This window comes from Aquarana catesbeiana, linkage group LG06 (genome assembly GCF_042186555.1).
Source record: "Aquarana catesbeiana isolate 2022-GZ linkage group LG06, ASM4218655v1, whole genome shotgun sequence".
Classification (NCBI taxonomy): Eukaryota; Metazoa; Chordata; class Amphibia; order Anura; family Ranidae; genus Aquarana; species Aquarana catesbeiana.
The window spans coordinates 42,211,392-42,228,641 of NC_133329.1; the positions used below are offsets into that span (position 1 = coordinate 42,211,392).

A 17,250-nucleotide genomic window follows, 5' to 3' on the forward strand; every position below is an offset into this window, starting at 1 on the left:
ACCTCCAGGATGGACCGTTTCTTCCACTGGGAGATGTGCGGGACCCTCGGCCACAACGTATGTGGAGTAAACCACGAGAAGTGTCCCTTCCCATCCCCAAATTCAAGGTAATGGGCGACTTGATATTAGGGTTACACCAATACTGGTATCGGTACCGATACTAAGCATTTTTTGCCAATATCGGTACTGCAATGTTCCGATACCTGAAACTGATACTTTCAGGCTCAGTTCTTTCAACTGTCGGAGGGATTCCCCCACTGACAGCTGGAATGTAAAAAAAAAAAAAAAAAAAAAAAAAAAAAAGAAAAGCTGGCAATTACCAGTTAAAGTGGTTGTAAACCCACATAGAAAAAAAAAAGGCCTAAAAGACAATGGCATAATGAGCTAGTATGCATAGCATACTAGCTTATTATCTAATACTCACCTGTGATCGAAGCCCCCGCTGCGGTGCCCGTACACAGCACTGGCCGGCGACATCGCTCCTGGAGTTACTCCTGGGTATCACGGGCTCTGGCGCTGTGATTGGCCAGAGCCGCGATGACGTCACTCCCGCGCATGTGCTGCTGGTAACAGCACACTCACTAAAAAAACGGCACATACCTGTAAGTGCCAGAGCACGTACTAGGTACGTGCTCTGGCACAGAAGAGGCGTTCTGCCGCCCTACAGCTAAGTGATGCAGTCGGCAAGCGATTAATTAAACAAGCTGAAGTTGGAAGCTGATTGGCTGCAATGCACAGCTGCACCAGATTTTGCACTCTCCAGTTTTCATAAATCAACCCCAGTGTGTCCGGATTACAAAACGCCTCCCCTCTTCTCCATTACCATGGGGGAAAGGGAAGGGGGGAGGTTGTGTAGTCAACAAAGAAACCTGCGAACAATGTAACTGATACCATTCTGTGCTCTCTGCTGACTTATCAACTCACTGGTTTTCCAGGTATTTCCCACACTGACAGAAGGAGGCAAGATAATGGGATGCATCACTGTCTAGTTCCAGGCAGGGGGCAGGGAGGTGACCAGGCTTATTGCTAAACTACAGCTGAGAAAATTCATGTCAGCAGCCCAGCTGTGCTGTCTTCTTCACTCCTCTGCTGGTCGGAGGGGCTGACTGGGTGCTGTACATGGCTTTTTGAAAACATGACTGCACCCTACCGCAGCACACCTCTCAAGAACCCTTATTATTGATGCAAGCAGTGGGCGGATCTTGGGAGGTGTTATGTGACTATCAAAATGCTTGCTGGAGCGGACTTTCCTAGGAAGGCCGCAGTGGCATGCCGACCACTCTTGGTGGTATCCACATGTGATGCTGAAATCCAGTGATTGAAAGGGAAGAGCAATGAACAGTCAGGTTGGGCTGGAAAGGATTATATGATGCTTGACGCCCTCCAGCCAGGAAATGTGGCTGGCCCACTGACTTGCTGCAACTTCTAATGCACATTGTGAGAAGCTCACAGTGTGCAGTGAAATCTGAGTTGGCAATTTCAGTCCAGGAGAGGAGCTGGTACAACTGTGCAAGACTAAAGGGAAGGCCAGAGGCAAGCTTTAATCTCTCCTCCTCTCTCCCACCAGTACGATAAGTTCTACATCGGACAGCTTCCCCAGAAAGAGGTCACGTTTGCCCATCTGAATGACAACATCCGCGAGCCCTTCCTGACAGACATGTGCCGCAAATTTGGGAACGTGGAAGAGGTGGAGATCTTGCTGCATCCAGAGACCCGCAAACACCTCGGCCTGGCCAAGGTCCTCTTCTCCAGCTCTCGGTCAGCCAAGGAGACCGTCGCTCACCTTCACAACACATCCGTGATGGGCAACATCGTGCATGCTGAGCTCGACCTGCTAGGTAACCATAGAAGAGAATGTTGTTGATTTTGGGAGGATGTCCTCTATGATGATTTATGTAACCGGGAAATATTGTGTCTCTGACAGGTCAACAGCGGAAAAAATATTACGACTTAGTTGTGAGTGGCTCCTACAATGCCCAGACAGTTCCCACCAGTGGTAGATGGGCGCAAGAGAGGCTGCTGCCCGAACAGGTGAGAAATTCCATCTTCCGCGGACTCGTCTCTTCCCTGCACTCCCTCATCACCCTGTTCAGCAGATATGAAGTATATAAACCTAGTTCGCTTACCTGCAGAAGCCTCCCCTTTACATATGTTTTGATCCATCACCCTAAAGCTTAGCCTGATTGGTCAATAGGATTATGTATTGGGTAGGAAGAGGTAGGCATGCTTTTTCAAGAAAATGTCTTTTGAAAGAAGGGGCACGTCATACTATAACAGTAAATTTATGTTCCTTGTGCTGATTATGTTATTTTTAACTAAACTTGGGCTTTAATGCAGTTTACCAGCATGTCTCGCCAGGAAGAATTACTCGCTGATTTGTAATAATCCGTTTTATCTCTAGGCTGATAGTCGGAGGCGCTTGTCCAGCGACACCACTGCTTTCCAACCTGGAAACGGGACCCCATCGTCTCAAGATTCTGGATCTCTGTACAGCCAGTATACGCCATCCCTGTCCTCCTCCCAGGGCACCCCGTACACTCCCAGATCTGGCACCCCCTTCTCTCAGGACTCTGCCTACTCCAGCAGGTACAGGGGCCACAACCACAGCAAACTTCACACAAGGGCGTTCTAGGTGCTTGCAATGAAATTTAGTGCTTCAAAGGGCGTTGACCTGTGTTGTTTTTACCTTTTTTGTTAATGAATAAATTAGTTCTATTACTTAATAGCTGATCTCCATGTTTCCTTTCACTTTAACTAGTTTGTTTGGACCAAGCTGGTCCAAACAAACTCTTTCATTCACTAAGTACTGCAGTGTCTCTTAGCACTGTATGTACTGCATTTAGCTTTAGCTATAAAGTACACAGTGCTGGGTCCAGACTTCTCGTCTCACACCCGGAACAATGCAGAGTTGGTCTGAGCAGTGCTCAGCCATTCATAGGCAGCTTTGTATTCTGCGACTGAATACAAAGCTTCCTCTGATTGGAGCAGGGGTGTGCTGATGACATCACACTCTCTCAGCCAAACAAAGGAAGCTTTGTATTCACAGAATATACAGCTGCCAAAGAATGGCTGAACGCTGCTCAGACTGACTCTGCATTGTTCTGGGTGTGAGAAGGACCGGGACCTGAAGACACTTGCAGTACATACAGTGCTTAGAGTCAGTGCAGCACTTAGTGAAGGAAATTGTTTGTGTGGACCAGCTTAGTTTAAACTAACTATTTAAAGGGGTTGTAAACCCTTAAAAAAAAATTCCAAAAAAAAAAACCCTGCAAAGGCATAATGCGCTAGTATGCATAGAATACTAGCTTATTATGAATTACTTGCCTGAGATCAAAGCCCCCGCAGCGGTCCTCGTTCACCGATCCGGCGGCCGACATCTCTCCTGGGGGTTACTTCCGGGTATTGGGGCTCCGACGCTGTGATTTGGCCGGAGCCGCTGTGAAGACACTCCCGCGCATGCGCGCAGGAGCCGCCGGTAGCGGCACAGTCTAACTGAAGCAAGGGCATGTACGTCCCTTTGCTTAACTGCGCATGTGCCGGTGACATTGGCACATGCAAATACAGGGATATCTCCTAAACAGTGCAGGTTTAGGAGATAACCAGTGTAGCTACAGGTAAGCCTTATTTATAGGCTTGCCTGTAGTATAAGGTGGTTGTAAAGGGTTTACAACCACTTTAAAGTGAAAGGAAACATGGAGATCAGCTTTAAAGTAGAGAAAGTTACATGGATTTCTTGAGATCTTCTTCAGTGTGAGACATCTGTGCCATCCTTGCTGTGATTCTGCCCAGTTTGGCATATGGTGTGTTCTAATCTTGCTCCATAAGGTCCCTTTCACACTGAGGCGGTTTGCAGGAGGTATTGCGCTAAAAATACCGCCTGCAACGGGCCCCTAAACAGCCTCCGCTGTTTGTTCAGTGTGAAAGCCCGAGGGCTTTCACACTGAAGCGGTGCGCTGGCAGGATGGTGAAAAAAGTCCTGCAAACCGATTCTTTGGAGCGGTGAAGGAGCAGTGTATTCACCGCTCCTAAACTGCTCCTGCCCATTGAAATCAATGGGACAGCGCGGCTATACCGCGGCAATACCGTGGCTATAGCCGCGCTGTACGAGAGATTTTAACCCCTTTTCGGCCGCCAGCGGGGGTTAAAACCGCACCGCTAGCGGCCGAATACCGCTGCAAGAACGACGGTACAGCAGCGCTAAAAATATCGCTGTTGTACCGCCGACGCCCCCACCGCCCCAGTGTGAAAGGGGCCTAACTGATAAATCCAGCAGGGATGGTGAGATCACCTCATAATGGCTACAGCAGGTTACAGACCTGGGTGCAGGGATGGTGGGAGCGTCTCATTATTATTGGTACAGAAGGTTACGGACCTGGGAATTGGGTGCAGGGATGCTTGAAACCCCCTCATAATAGGCACTGCAGGTGTACAGACCCGAGAACTCTGCTCAGATGTTGGGAGCCCCTCATAATGGCAATGGTAAGTGTGCAGACCCGTGAACTCAGTGCTGTGGTTTCAGCAGTGGTGTTCCTAAGAGATATATATTCTTCTATTTGGTAGCTTCACTTTCTAACACACAGTGAAACTTCAATTAAATTGACCTTGTGTTAAAGTGATATTAAATATTTGCTTTTATGTTTTAGTTAGGGAAGTTTAAAGTTGCATAATATGTATAGTCTTCCTCCTTGAAAATGCATCTTGGTTATTTTTACGGGTCCCAGAACCTCTACCCCTGTCTTCCTGTGTGAAGGTGTCTTTTTTTTAGCTTAGCTGGCTGCTAAAGAGACGCTTGTGCATGCACGCTCCCAGCTGGTGCTGTGTTTGTCCATTCAAACACATAGTGCTCAGCAAGCTACACACTGCTCCCCCTTCTTAAGAAATTGACAGCTGTGGGAGCCTATTGCTTACCTACCCTGAGTCTCTCCTCTACAACCTTGAAGTTTGGCCAATTGGGCATATCTTCCCAGAGCCTGTGGTGGTAACAACGAATCAAGAAAAGCATTACTTTCTAAGTGCCTTATGTCCCCCCCCCCCCCCCTTCACACTGCAACACAGCTGACATGGACATGAAGCATTTTATCGCAGTGCACTGGAAGGCACCACACAGTGGTCTCAGGATGGGGAAGCCGGTCCTGCCAGCTACCTATCTTTAGTCTAGACCGAGAGCTGTCTTTGATTGCTCAGTTTCTGTGCTGGGAGTGTGCTCTCAGCACAGAAACATTGGCTGCCCAGCAACACATGTGTGGGTGTTAAAGCCCATCCTTATGCCTCCGAACATGTGTTTTGCAGGAAGCAACAGGTTAAAATGTACATGTGTTTGCTGGTTATTCCACTTGCACTGCCTATGATTATGCTGTCATTGGACAAATCGCAGGCAAAATCTGAGGAGCCAATCGCAGTGGTTGTGTGCTGTGAGCCAATCACACCAGTAAACACTAGTAAATAATAATCAAGCCTTCCCCTTCCTTATACAGCGATTAAGCAGTTTGCTGAAAGATTTATGACTTTTTTCATCTTGCAGCAGAGTGCACATGCAGTACATTTCGAGGCCATTCATTCTTGTGCGATTTGTCATGCAACTTTGGACATCAAAGTTGCATGACAAATCGCGCACCGTTCTTTTTATTGGCACCCATTCAAATCACTGCGACTTTGAAAATGTGCCTGTACTACTTTTGGTACAACTTTGATCCAGAGAATGTAAAGTTGAATCAAAATCGCAACCAGAGTTGCCCTCCAGAGTTGCACTGGGAATGTGAAAGGAGCCTGATTATTTATTTATTTATTTATTTTTTTTGTGGCGCTACTTGATCGGCATATCCACTCTCTGTTTATATTAGAATTTGCTAATCCAATACAGAGAGATTTGCCCCTGGTAAAATAGAGCCGAACCCATGACGAGCTCAGAAAGGTGACATCAGTGCACACTTGGAAGGCTTTGCCTATTGTCTGGGGTTGTGGGACGGGTTATGCTACATTTGTGTTTGGCTCACGACACATGTAACTATTTTATTTTTAACTATATAGATATATAATGTGTGTGTGTGTATATGTGATATATACTTTTTTTTATATATATATATATATATATATATATATATATATATATATATATATATATATATATATATATATATATATATATATATATTAGTGTATGTTTTTTTCTAATGCATTCTATGCATGCATAGCCGCCTGTGTGCAGCATCCCCTCCTAATACTTACCTGAGCCCCATCTCTATCCAGTGATGTCCATGAGTCCCTCGGCCGTCCGGGACTCTCCCTCCTGATTGGCTGAGACACAGCAGCGGCGCCATTGGCTCCTGCTGCTTCAAAGTCAGCCAATCAGGAGAGAGAGATGGGGTGGAGCCAAACCCCAGCTCTGTGTCTAAATGGACTCACGGAGCTGCAACTCTGCTCTGATGCCCCCTTAGCAAGCTGCTTGCTGTTGGGGTACTCAACAGGAGGGAGGGGCCAGGAGAGCCGAAGAGGGTCTGGGCTGCCCTGTGCAAAACCACTGCAACAGAGCAGGTAAGTATGACTTTCGTTTTTTATTAAAAAAAAAAAGAATACTTTACAATCACTTTAAAATGCACGGTGATTATGAAATGCCAACAAAAGACGCTCTATTGGCATCAAAAAAGGACGTTAAAATCATTTAGGTACAATGGTGCATGACTAAGTTAAATGTCAGTCAAACTTTAATAGCACTGAAAAACGGCCTGGAAAGTAGCGGGGTTGAAATATGTTGGTAAAGAGACCCTGTCGCCTTATTCATGCAGGGCAAAGTGAAAGCATCTCTGTAAAGGACATCCCCCGACCTCTTATACTCACCTTACCTGTGCTTCTTCGCAGTTCATTTCTCCTTTTACAGCTGACAAGAATACCCAACACCGGGTATGTGGGAGTATGTGACCTAGTCCCTTGTGATGGTGCCTGGGCCTAGCAGCCAATTGCTGGGCCAGTGTACTGTCACATGACCCGAAGATCTGGCACAGCCGAACTCAGTTCCGGCTGTGGATGAGCAAGGAGCTGCAAGGGGTGCCGCAGGTAAGGTGAGTATAAAGGGTTTGGGGAATGGTGTTTGCAGAAGAATGCCTTTTTTTGAAGGTGACAGGGTCTCTTTTTTTTTTTTTTTTTTTTTTTTTTAAAGTCCAACTCCAGACACATTGGGGGAGATTTAGTAAAAGTGGTGCACACAGAATCTGGTGCTGCTGTGCATAATAACCAATCGGCTTCCAGGTTTTATTGTCAAAGCTTAAGTGGACAAGCTGAAGATGGAAGCTGATTGGTTATTATACACAGCTGCACCATTTTTACTAAATTCCTCCATTTATTTATTTATTTTTTTATTTATCACATAACAGTGTCAATTTGTTAGTATGTCACAATCTTTCTAAGCTCTGCAGAGAGCTTCTAATATGTACAGTGGACAGCCGGATGTCCAGTGTTGTGCTTCAATCTCCCTCGCTCTGCTGGTCCATTCATAAAGCAGGGTGCAGGGATGATGTCAATGGAGCAGCAAAGTGAGGAGGGCTGAGTCACAACAGTGAAGCTGGTGTAGATTTTAGGCACCATTCACATGCAGTGGGGATCTGGAAGTGCGTCCTTTCCACTGTATGTATCTGGAGCCTTCAGCGGAGCTTGGAGAGATCCTGATGTAATAACAAGCTGACATTATTTATGTGACCAAGCTCTAAAAATGCTGCTTCTGGAGTTGGGCTTTAATGTATGGGGGGCAGTGCTAAGGTGATCATTTATGTATGTTGTTTTTTTAATTGGCTGTTTGTCTCACAGGCAGAGTACCCCCAGCCATTCCAGCACCCATGACACCTCAGGATACAAGTCACGGCGGCAGGAGAACAGCTCTGGAGACTCCTACTCGCGGCGCTCTGGACACCACTATTCTTCAGCTTCCTCATCTTCTTCACAGCACGATAGCAGTCACCGGAGATACCACAGGCACCAACATCGAACCTCTCCTCAGTCCTACCGGTCTCGCCACCGGAAACCTCCCCCGCCCCCAGAGGAACCACCTTTACACCGCTTTCCTGGGACGCCTCCCCTGCCCACACCTCCGCCACTTCCGCCGGACGATCCTCAGACTGACCGGGACTATCGACTGCATCCCCCACTGCCTCCTTCTCCACCATCTTCTTCTTCACTGCAGCCCCCGCCGCCACCTACTGAGAGCTGGGAGCCACCGCCTCCACCTCCCCCGCTTCCGGCTTGTTCCCCTCCCCCTTCCCCAGCGCGTTCCTGCTCCCCGCTCCCGGATGGAGTCTCTGAGAGCCTGCCTTTCACACAGCACAGCAGCAGTCTAGACTCGCGTATTGAGGCGCTACTAAAGGAACAGCGCTCTAAATTCTCCTTCCTGCCTTCTGACACAGAGGAGGAGGATGAAGGGACGGCAGATGGGGCCACACAGGAGACCACGGTCCAGGAAGAGATTGCCCCACCTATGCCCACGCATGGGCCATACACTCCTCCTCCACCTGCCAATTTTGAGGATGTGTCCGCCGAGGCCTTCCTGAGGTTTGGAGATATTGGTAGGACGGCCAACGGGCAGGAACGGGTAAGAGGAAATATTTTTTTAATTCTTGACCGCTTATTTGAACAGGTGCAGTCCAGTAATTCCAACCAATTACGGTTTAAGTTAAGCTATAGTCTCCAAAAGTGTGTAGACTTATATGGCTATGTAATCATTGTAAGGTGAATGATCAGTGTTGTCTAGTATACACTTGGATTTTTCTGTTCACCGTAAAATCCTTTTCTCTGAGTTCATTGAAGGACACAGCCAAACTTCCTCACGGATGGGTTTGATGCTGCCACCTTCAGGAGCAGGAAGCTAGGTGCAACTTAAAACTACAAGCATGTCTAAGGGGTGGCCTTCTGGTGGTGGCCCCCCTATCTTTTTGTAAAGTCAAAAGTTATATCCCTCCCCCTCATTCCTTTAAATATGTTTTTGTGGTTTGAGAGATTTCACATCCCTTCCTGTCCTGAAGTAAGGGAAAAATTTCCCCAATAGACATTACAACCTGACAGGCTCTAACTCTTACCCTGCCCTGTTCAAAATCAAATAAAGGGTTAGAGCAGGGGGGGTGTCCAACCTTTTTGATCTTCATGGACCACATTGGAAAAAGAGGAATTGGGCCGCACATAAATTACACATACAATAAGGATGGCTGATGAGCAGAAAGTCGGGCAGATCACAAGTTGGCGATCTGAGTAATAAAACTATTTTTTATTTATTATTATAAAAGAAAGGCATCATTGTACGTCGGTATTTTGACAATAAATACCATTATTATGGCAGCAGCTAGCTGCCATAACCCCGGTGTTTTCAACAACGGCGGACGGTTCTCTTTATGATAAAGGTGGTCTCTGCGGTGGATTCGCCACAAGATCACTTTTATCGGGGGCGGAAGTGGGCCACTGCCGCCTCGCTTTGGTCGTTTCCACCGGTTTCCGGAGCCGTCTGTAGCGGTGGAGACCATCGCTTCCTCTCCCCTGACAGGCCTGGAGCCGAGTGAGGGAAAGTGGGGCGCCCCCCCCCCCCCCCCACTTGGCTCCCTAAGGGTCCTTTCACACTGGGGCGGGGGCAGTATGCGGCCGATATCGGGGCGGTTTTACCCCCCGCTAGCGATCGAGAAAGGGTTAAAAACCCCGCAAAGCGCCTCTGCAGAGGCGCTTTGCCGGCGGTATAGCCGCGCTGTCCCATTGATTTCAATGGGCAGGAGCGGTGAAGGAGTGGAGTGTATACCGCTCTTTCAAAGATCAAAGATGCTGCTAGCAGGACTTTTATTCCCGTCCTGCTAGCGCACCGCTCCAGTGTGAAAGCCCTCGGGGTATTAACACTGGAGACAAAGCAGCGGCACTTTCGAGTCGGTTTGCAGGCGCTATTATTAGTGCAATAGCGCCTGCAAACCGCCTCAGTGTGAAAGGGCCCTAACATTGGATGGCGGAAGCGACGTCAAACGTCACTTCCGCCCAATGGTCTTAAAGGGGCATTTTTTTTTTTAAATTGCGTTTAAGTGTAAATGTGAGATCTGAGGTCTTTTTTTTTTTTTTAACCTCAGATCTCATATTTAAGAGGTCCTGTCATGCCTTTTTTATGTTTTTTTTTCTATTACAAGGGATGTTTACCTTCCTTGTAATAGGATTAAAAGTGCCCCAAAATTATTATTTTTTTTTTTTAAAAGGACAGTGTAAAAATAAAAAAATAAAGTAAAATAAGGGGGAGGGGGAAATGTAAAGCACCCCCTCCCGCCGAGCTCTCGCGCATAAGCGAACGCATACGTAAGTCGCGCCCGCATATGAAAACGGTGTTCAAACCACGCATGTGAGGTATCGCCGCAATCGTTGGAGCACTAGACCTCCTCTGTAACTCAAAACTGGAATGGAGATTTTTAATGGTTTAAGTTTGTCACCATTCCATGAGCGGGCTCAATTTTGAAGCATGACATGTTGAGTATCAATTTATTCAGGGTAATAAAAAAAGAAAAAAAAAATAGGGCTAACTTTACGGTTGTCTTATTTTTTAAGTCAAAGTGTATTTTTTCCCAAAAAATTGTGCTTCTAAGACCGCTGCGCAATGTGTGTTTTGGGGGTTCGAAGTAATTTTTTTACCAAAAAAAAAAGATTTTAAAGTTCAAAAAGAGGCTCGGTCCTTAAGTGGGTTAACACTGTATTTGATAAACTAACACATCAATATCTGGTTGGGTGGATGTAGTAGTAAGGATTCTCGAGGTGCTCATCAGATATTTTGGTTCTAGTTTTGCCCTTCGTGTGCTTCATCCTTGAGAATAGTTGCTCACAAATATACTGTAGCAGCTGCCCAACATTGATGACGTGAATGAGGTGTGATTATGAAGAGTGGGAGATTTTTCTTTTGAGAAGATAAAATTTATACAAGTCCAGTAAAGAAACACGGTCACATTTTTCTTCGGCTGTATGTGTTCACCAAGTGTAAACTCATTTTCTACAAATTTTTAAATAAGTTTATGATTTTGTGTTGGGCCACATTCATAGCCGTCTTGTGCCGCTGGTTGGACACCCCTGGGTTAGAGTGGTTGTGGGGTTTTTGTTGCCATTTGTGTCACCTTTTTATGGGAAATTTCCCTCCACAGGACAGGAAAATCTGTCCAATTGGGACACAGACAAAAACACATTTTAATAGGGTGAGAAAGGGTTTTTAACTTTTTAGGCTTCATGTACACTGCTGCTGGTAAACAGACTTTTAGGAGCAGTTGGGCATTTTTTTTCAACTGCCCCTGAACTCTCCTCTATGTTATCTTATCAGGACATGTACACAGGGGCATTTATAGTCGTTTCTAGGCAGTTGCGTCTAGAAGCATTTTTTGGAAAGCAAAAAAATTCATTCAGGACTGATGTTTGCATCACCTGTAATAGCGTGTAAACACGGTAACTCATGTTTAGCCGCGTTTCGTTTACAGGCGTTTTAAATGTTTGACTATTTGGGGAAAAAAACGCGGCTGGTTCAGGAGAGGTTGTAAAACGTCCCATGTACATTAAAGTGGAGGTCCGCCAAAAAAAAAAAAAAAAGAATTTTAAAAGCCAGCAGCTACAAATACTGCAGCTGCTGACTTTTAATATATGGATGCTTACCTGTCCAGGGAGCCCGCGATGTAGGCAGCCGAAGACGATCTGTCCATCGGCTCTCGGCTGCTGCCGCCGCCATCCTCGGTAAGGGAATCGGGAAGTGAACCAGTGCGGCTTCGCTTCCTGGTTCCCTACTGCGAATGCGCGAGTCGCGCTGCGCATCCTCACTGGTTCCTTCTGTCTCCCAGAAGACAGCGGGGGAGGACAGAGTAAGCGCTGGAAGTGGCGTAGGTCACCACGAACGCTGCGGTGATCTATGCCAGGAAGTGGGAGCAAATACCTGTATTAGACCGGTATCTGCTTCCTCCTCCCCCCCGAAAGGTGCCAAATGTGACACCAGAGCGGGGGGGGATTCTAAAAAGTGGAAGTTTCATTTTTGGGTGGAACTCCACTTTAAGCCTTAGCAATTGTTTTTTTATTTTTTGGTGTCTGCGGTGACCTCCTCCACCCTTATTTCTTGTCCTGGTGTCATAGAAACAGGAATTTAAAGGGTGAGTTCACCCTTTCAGAAGAAAATTAACTAATGTCATACAGCCTCCCCACCCCCTGTATTTGCTGTACTTACCTGAGTGGGTGATGAGCTATCACTGCCCATGCAGCCAATCCAGCACTGCAGAGATTTGAAATTCCTGCTTTTTTTTTTTTTTCCCCTTCTTTCTGCAGCACTTCCAGGACAGATCAGGGAGATGCTCTCAGCTGGTGCTGACCAATCAGAATCGCTCTGATCCATCCTGGAAATGCTGCAAAAAGAAGAGCAGGAATTTTAAAATCCCCGGACTGTTGCATGGGCACTGACCGTTCATTACTCACAGAGATGAGTACTGCGGGGACTGGGGGAGGGTAAGTTCACCTTTTAATTTTTTTTCTGAAAAGGTGACCCAACTGTTTTAATGTAGTGGTGCACTGAAATGAAAGTTTCGGTACCGAAAATGTAGGATGCCCTTGGCTAAAACTGAAATTGAAAAAAAAAAAAAAAAATCTCTTTTTATAAATAATTGTATTCGGCTTTTTGAAGCAGTGTCCAAAATCCTGCTTGCTGCATTTTTGGTGCATATTTGGCAAATTGCACCAAAAACGCACCTCCCCATTGAAATGTATTGAAAACGCAGCAAGAACGCATCTCAAATGCCTTTTTGGCCGATAATTTTTGGCGGCTGAAATTTCGGTGCATCACTAAGTTCATGTAAAATCTTCCCATTGGGGGGAAAGGAGGAGGGGGGAGGTGTGTCAGATGGGAATAACAAAAATATAACAGATGGGTTCATCTCTCCTACACTTTTTCCAACAGTAAAAAATACGTGTTGCTGGAATTACACTTTAATGAAGTCCTAAAGGCTTTTTATTGCAAATATTTTTTAGTTTTTTTTCTTTATCACAGTTTTACTTTGACTGACTAAACTAGAACTAAAAGCAGAACTTTTTTTTGTTCATTTTGGATAGAGTTTATAAACCCCTATCAGTTTTTTTGCTATCTGTGTTCATTAGGGAGGTTTATCTTCACTTCCTGTCCCATAGTCAAAACAGGAATTGAGAGGAAATCCCTGCAAATTTATGGGAATCCCTTGGGGGGGTGGGGGATGGGCAGCTGCTGTTATCGGCAGTGTGTCTGACAGGTCCTGGATACAAAACCCGCTCCCCCCACACCCTCCCGTGCTGCCAGGGGGTTGGCTGCTTTGCTGTGGATAGGCTGCTAAGATGTGACATCATCAGCGTGGCACCTCCCAGCTTCCCTCTCGCTGTTTTACATTAGAATTCCTTCCACCACATAGCCTGCGTAGCAGCGGGCGGGGATCGGAGAGCTGAAGTCAGCTCAAACAGTGACAAGAGGCAAATGGACATAAATCTGCAGACATTAATGTACAGGAGACTCTGCTGGGGACACTGAAGGGGGAGAAAAGTCTGCCGGGGACACTGATGGGGACAACTCTGATGGGGACAACTCTGCCGGGGACACTGATGGGGACAACTCTGCCGGGGGACACTGATGGGGGCAACTCTACCGGGGATGCTGACAGCTTCCCTCTCGCTGTTTTACATTAGAATTCCTTCCACCATATAGCCTGCGTAGCAGCGGGCGGGGATCGGGAGGTGCAGGAGAGCTGAAGTCAGCTCAAACAGTGACAAGAGGCAAATGGACATAAATCCGCAGACATAAATGTACAGGAGACTCTGCTGGGGACACTGATGTGGACAACTCTGCTGGGGACACTGAAGGGGGAGAAAAGTCTGCCGGGGACACTGATGGGGACAAGTCTGCCGGGGACACTGATGGGGACAAGTCTGCCGGGGACACTGATGATGGGAATGATGATTCATTCATTTATACATAACAGATTTTTTTTTGGCAGCCAAATACTTGTAAAATCTACAATGTGGCCCTTGTGTTGAAAAGTTTGGAGACCCCTGATCTAGACTCTATGCAACGCTAAAAAAAAGTTTTGCATTTGGTTCTACTTTAAATACAGTTTATAACATAAGTGGCTGTTGTGTTTGGGACCACCACATGTTGGCTTTAGTTTTCTGGAAGTGTATATTAGAGATGATTCCCGGGCGGGGTCCGCTGGGTTTTATGAGGGGTTGGCTTTACTCCGCATTCAGGCCAGTGTTGTACATGATGGAAGTGATGATACCCGGCTATGTAGTAACGCCATTCTATCTTGCTGTTTCACCAAAGTGCTGCTCTGGCACACTCCGCCCAAGCCGTCGTCATCAACGTCCTACCATTGATCGTATCGTATGGGATCGTATATACTAGTGCCCTGTTGTCACCCCTGGCAGAGGAGGGCGCAGTAGAGATGAAGTATCTGGGCTGCCGGAGCACCATACTCGCACTGAGCAGAGATTTGCACTTTTTTGTTTTAACATTGTTTTCTTCCTGACAAGTGGATCAGCTTTTTTGTTATGCATTGGTTTTTCAGTATGGTGTTCTCTGAAGACGTCACTGTAAATAAAAGTGCCCCATTGCAAGCATGTTTGTGGGCTCACTCTATCTTCTTTATACCTCCATTTAAAATGTTGCTACTTAGCCTGGGTTCTCACTTTTGCGATGTGGGAACCCGCGCGATTCCAGTGCCGGTGCTCTGCTGAGAAAGTTCCGCTCAGCGGATAAGGACCCCCCTCTAAGGTGAATAGCTGAAAATCAGCTGTACAAGGCGCCTGTAATAGGACCCTCGCGGGCTCGCTTCGCTCGCCACGCTTCGGGCACGGCCTCGCTTCGCTCGGCTCTTTTTTTATTCCCCCTCTAGGTCCACTTGGATGGTGGGGAAGGAACCTGGACCTAGGGCGCAGGCGCCGTGTACAGCTGATTGAAGATTTTGAGCTTCGGCTATCTCCGGCGGCTGATAGTAGTTTGTACTGCGCAGGCGCTGCACCTGCGCAGTACAGGGGGAGAACTTATCCGCCGAGGGAACTTTCCCGGCAAGACACCGGTTCCCGCATCGCATATCTCCCCGCAGGCAGTTCACACTGTTCTCTGCGAACCGCTGCGGGTGTCGGTACAAAGATAATGGCAACCCCCAGATCGGTTCACAGATCGCAATGCCAACTGTGGATTCGGACAGGTATCACATCACATGGGGGTGAGAACACCCATGCAAACCGATTCTGCTGCAGGGGAAAAAAAAGGTCCCTGCACCTTTTTTGTGCAAATCCAATGCAAATTCATTCATACAAACTGTATGGCTGAGTTCCATTGCACAGACTTTGCATGTGATCCGCACAGCAATGCGATGTCTGTGTTCACATATGTGTGAACCCAGACTTAAAGTAGAACTATAGGCAAAACTTTTTTTTTCATTTTGGATACAGTAATGGAGGGGTACAACCCCTGCCAGATTTTTTTTTTTTTTTTTTTTTTCGCCATCTGTGTCCCATTGGGGAGATTTTCCTTCACTTCCTGTCCCAAAGCCAAACCGGAAGAGAGGAGGAAATATCTGCAAATTAAGGGAATTCCTTGGAGACCCCCCAGGTCACCAGAACTAGAGTCCTCATTGGAAGATTTTTATTTTCTGGGGACAACCCAAAATGTGGGATTTTCTTTTACCTTCAGTAATGGATGAAGCTCCTTAAAGTGGTGTTTCGGCCAAAATTATACTTTTTAAATAAAAATACCCCTATAATACACAAGCTTAATGCATTCTAGTAAAGTTAGTCTGTCAACTAAGGTCTGTTTTGTTAGTTTATAGCAGTAGTTTGTTATTTTATAAAATTATAGCAGGCCGTGGCCATCTTAAGTGTGGGCATCTGAAGCCAGACTGTATTTCTTCCTGGATCTCATCCTTGCAGATCTCGCACATGCTCAGTGCAGCACAAGCAGTGTAATAGGTTTCAGGTCAGGTTTCCATAGCAACGGCAGTTTCAGAGGAAGTTGCCTCCCCTTCCCAGAAGGCATTGCAAACAGGAAATGATGCGATGGGCCGCGGCCAGGGAGGAGGAAGTGAAAAATGAATACAGCAGATATACAGAAGGTGCTGAGAAAAAAAAATATCCAATTAGTTTACAGTGCACAGTTTAGTGAGGGATGCTGAAGAGTTGTAAAAGTGGGTGGAACTCCACTTTAACAGGGACACAGACGGCAATAAAAACTGACAGGTTCTAATCCAACTTCACTCTATTCAAAAATAAAAAGGGGAAAAAAAAAAGTTTTGCCTTTTTTAGTTTTTATTTTAAAGCTGAACTCCAGACCTGAATTAGTGCAGCTCTGTATTGATGAATACATCATTAATTTAGTTCTCATCCATAAACATACTAATGAAATTAAGTTTTCTGTTTTTATTAAATAACTTATTTTAGACTCCGATGTCATCCATGGGGGTCTTTTTGCTACTTTATGAAATGCAGGGAGATCATGGCTGGTGGGAGGGACTTGGCTTCCTTTAAAGAGGAAGTAAAGCCTCTTTAAAAAAAAAAAATACACCCTGCAAGGCAAAGGAATAATGAGCTAGTATGCATAGCATACTAGCTCATTATGAATTACTTACCTGAGATCGAAGCCCCGGCATCGGCCCTCGTTCGCCTCCTCCGACGCCATCTATCCCGGAGTGACTTCCGGGTACCGCGGCTCCGGCGCCGTGACTGGCCAGAGCTGCGATGTCGTCACTCCCGCGCATGCGTGCTGGTGCCACCACGACTGGCCGGAGCTGCGATGTCATCACTCCCGCGCACGCTGGTGCCGCCACTAACGGCATGATCGCTGTTAGAAACGGCATGCTCAGTGTGCTTGCACCCGATGTCTACGGCGCCATCGCCATAGACATCGGTGCCGTTTCTCCTGCAAATATCTCCTAAACCTTTTAGGTTTGGGAGATGTTTCTGGCACCTACAGGTAAGCCTTAATCTAGGCTTATCTGTAGGTTAAAGTGGTTGTAATGGGTTTACAACCACTTTAAACATTAGTGGTTGTAAAGGCACAAGGTTTTTTACCTTTATGCATGAAGATGAAAAACCTTCTGTGTGCTTCTCCCCCCACAGCCCCCTTAATACTCACCCGAACCCCCTCTTGATTCAGTGGTGTGCATGGGGCCACGTCTCTCTCTCTCTCTCTCTCTCTCTCTCTCTCTCTCTCTCTCTCTCTCCCTCTCCCTCTCTCTCTCTCTCTCTCTCTCTCTCTCTCTCTCTCTCTCTCTCTCT

At 46.6% G+C, this 17,250-nt stretch overlaps 1 protein-coding gene across 1 annotated transcript in view; it reads left to right on the top strand.

The window, feature by feature from the left end:
• SETD1A (SET domain containing 1A, histone lysine methyltransferase) overlaps nucleotides 1–17,250 on the top strand; it is a gene marked incomplete in the record, with an annotated part of 96,569 nt that overhangs the window by 24,112 nt on the left and 55,207 nt on the right. The window contains 5 exon segments of the mRNA XM_073635764.1: nucleotides 9–107; nucleotides 1,568–1,838; nucleotides 1,925–2,031; nucleotides 2,402–2,586; nucleotides 7,798–8,575. Coding sequence (XP_073491865.1) covers nucleotides 9–107; nucleotides 1,568–1,838; nucleotides 1,925–2,031; nucleotides 2,402–2,586; nucleotides 7,798–8,575 — 1,440 coding nt within the window.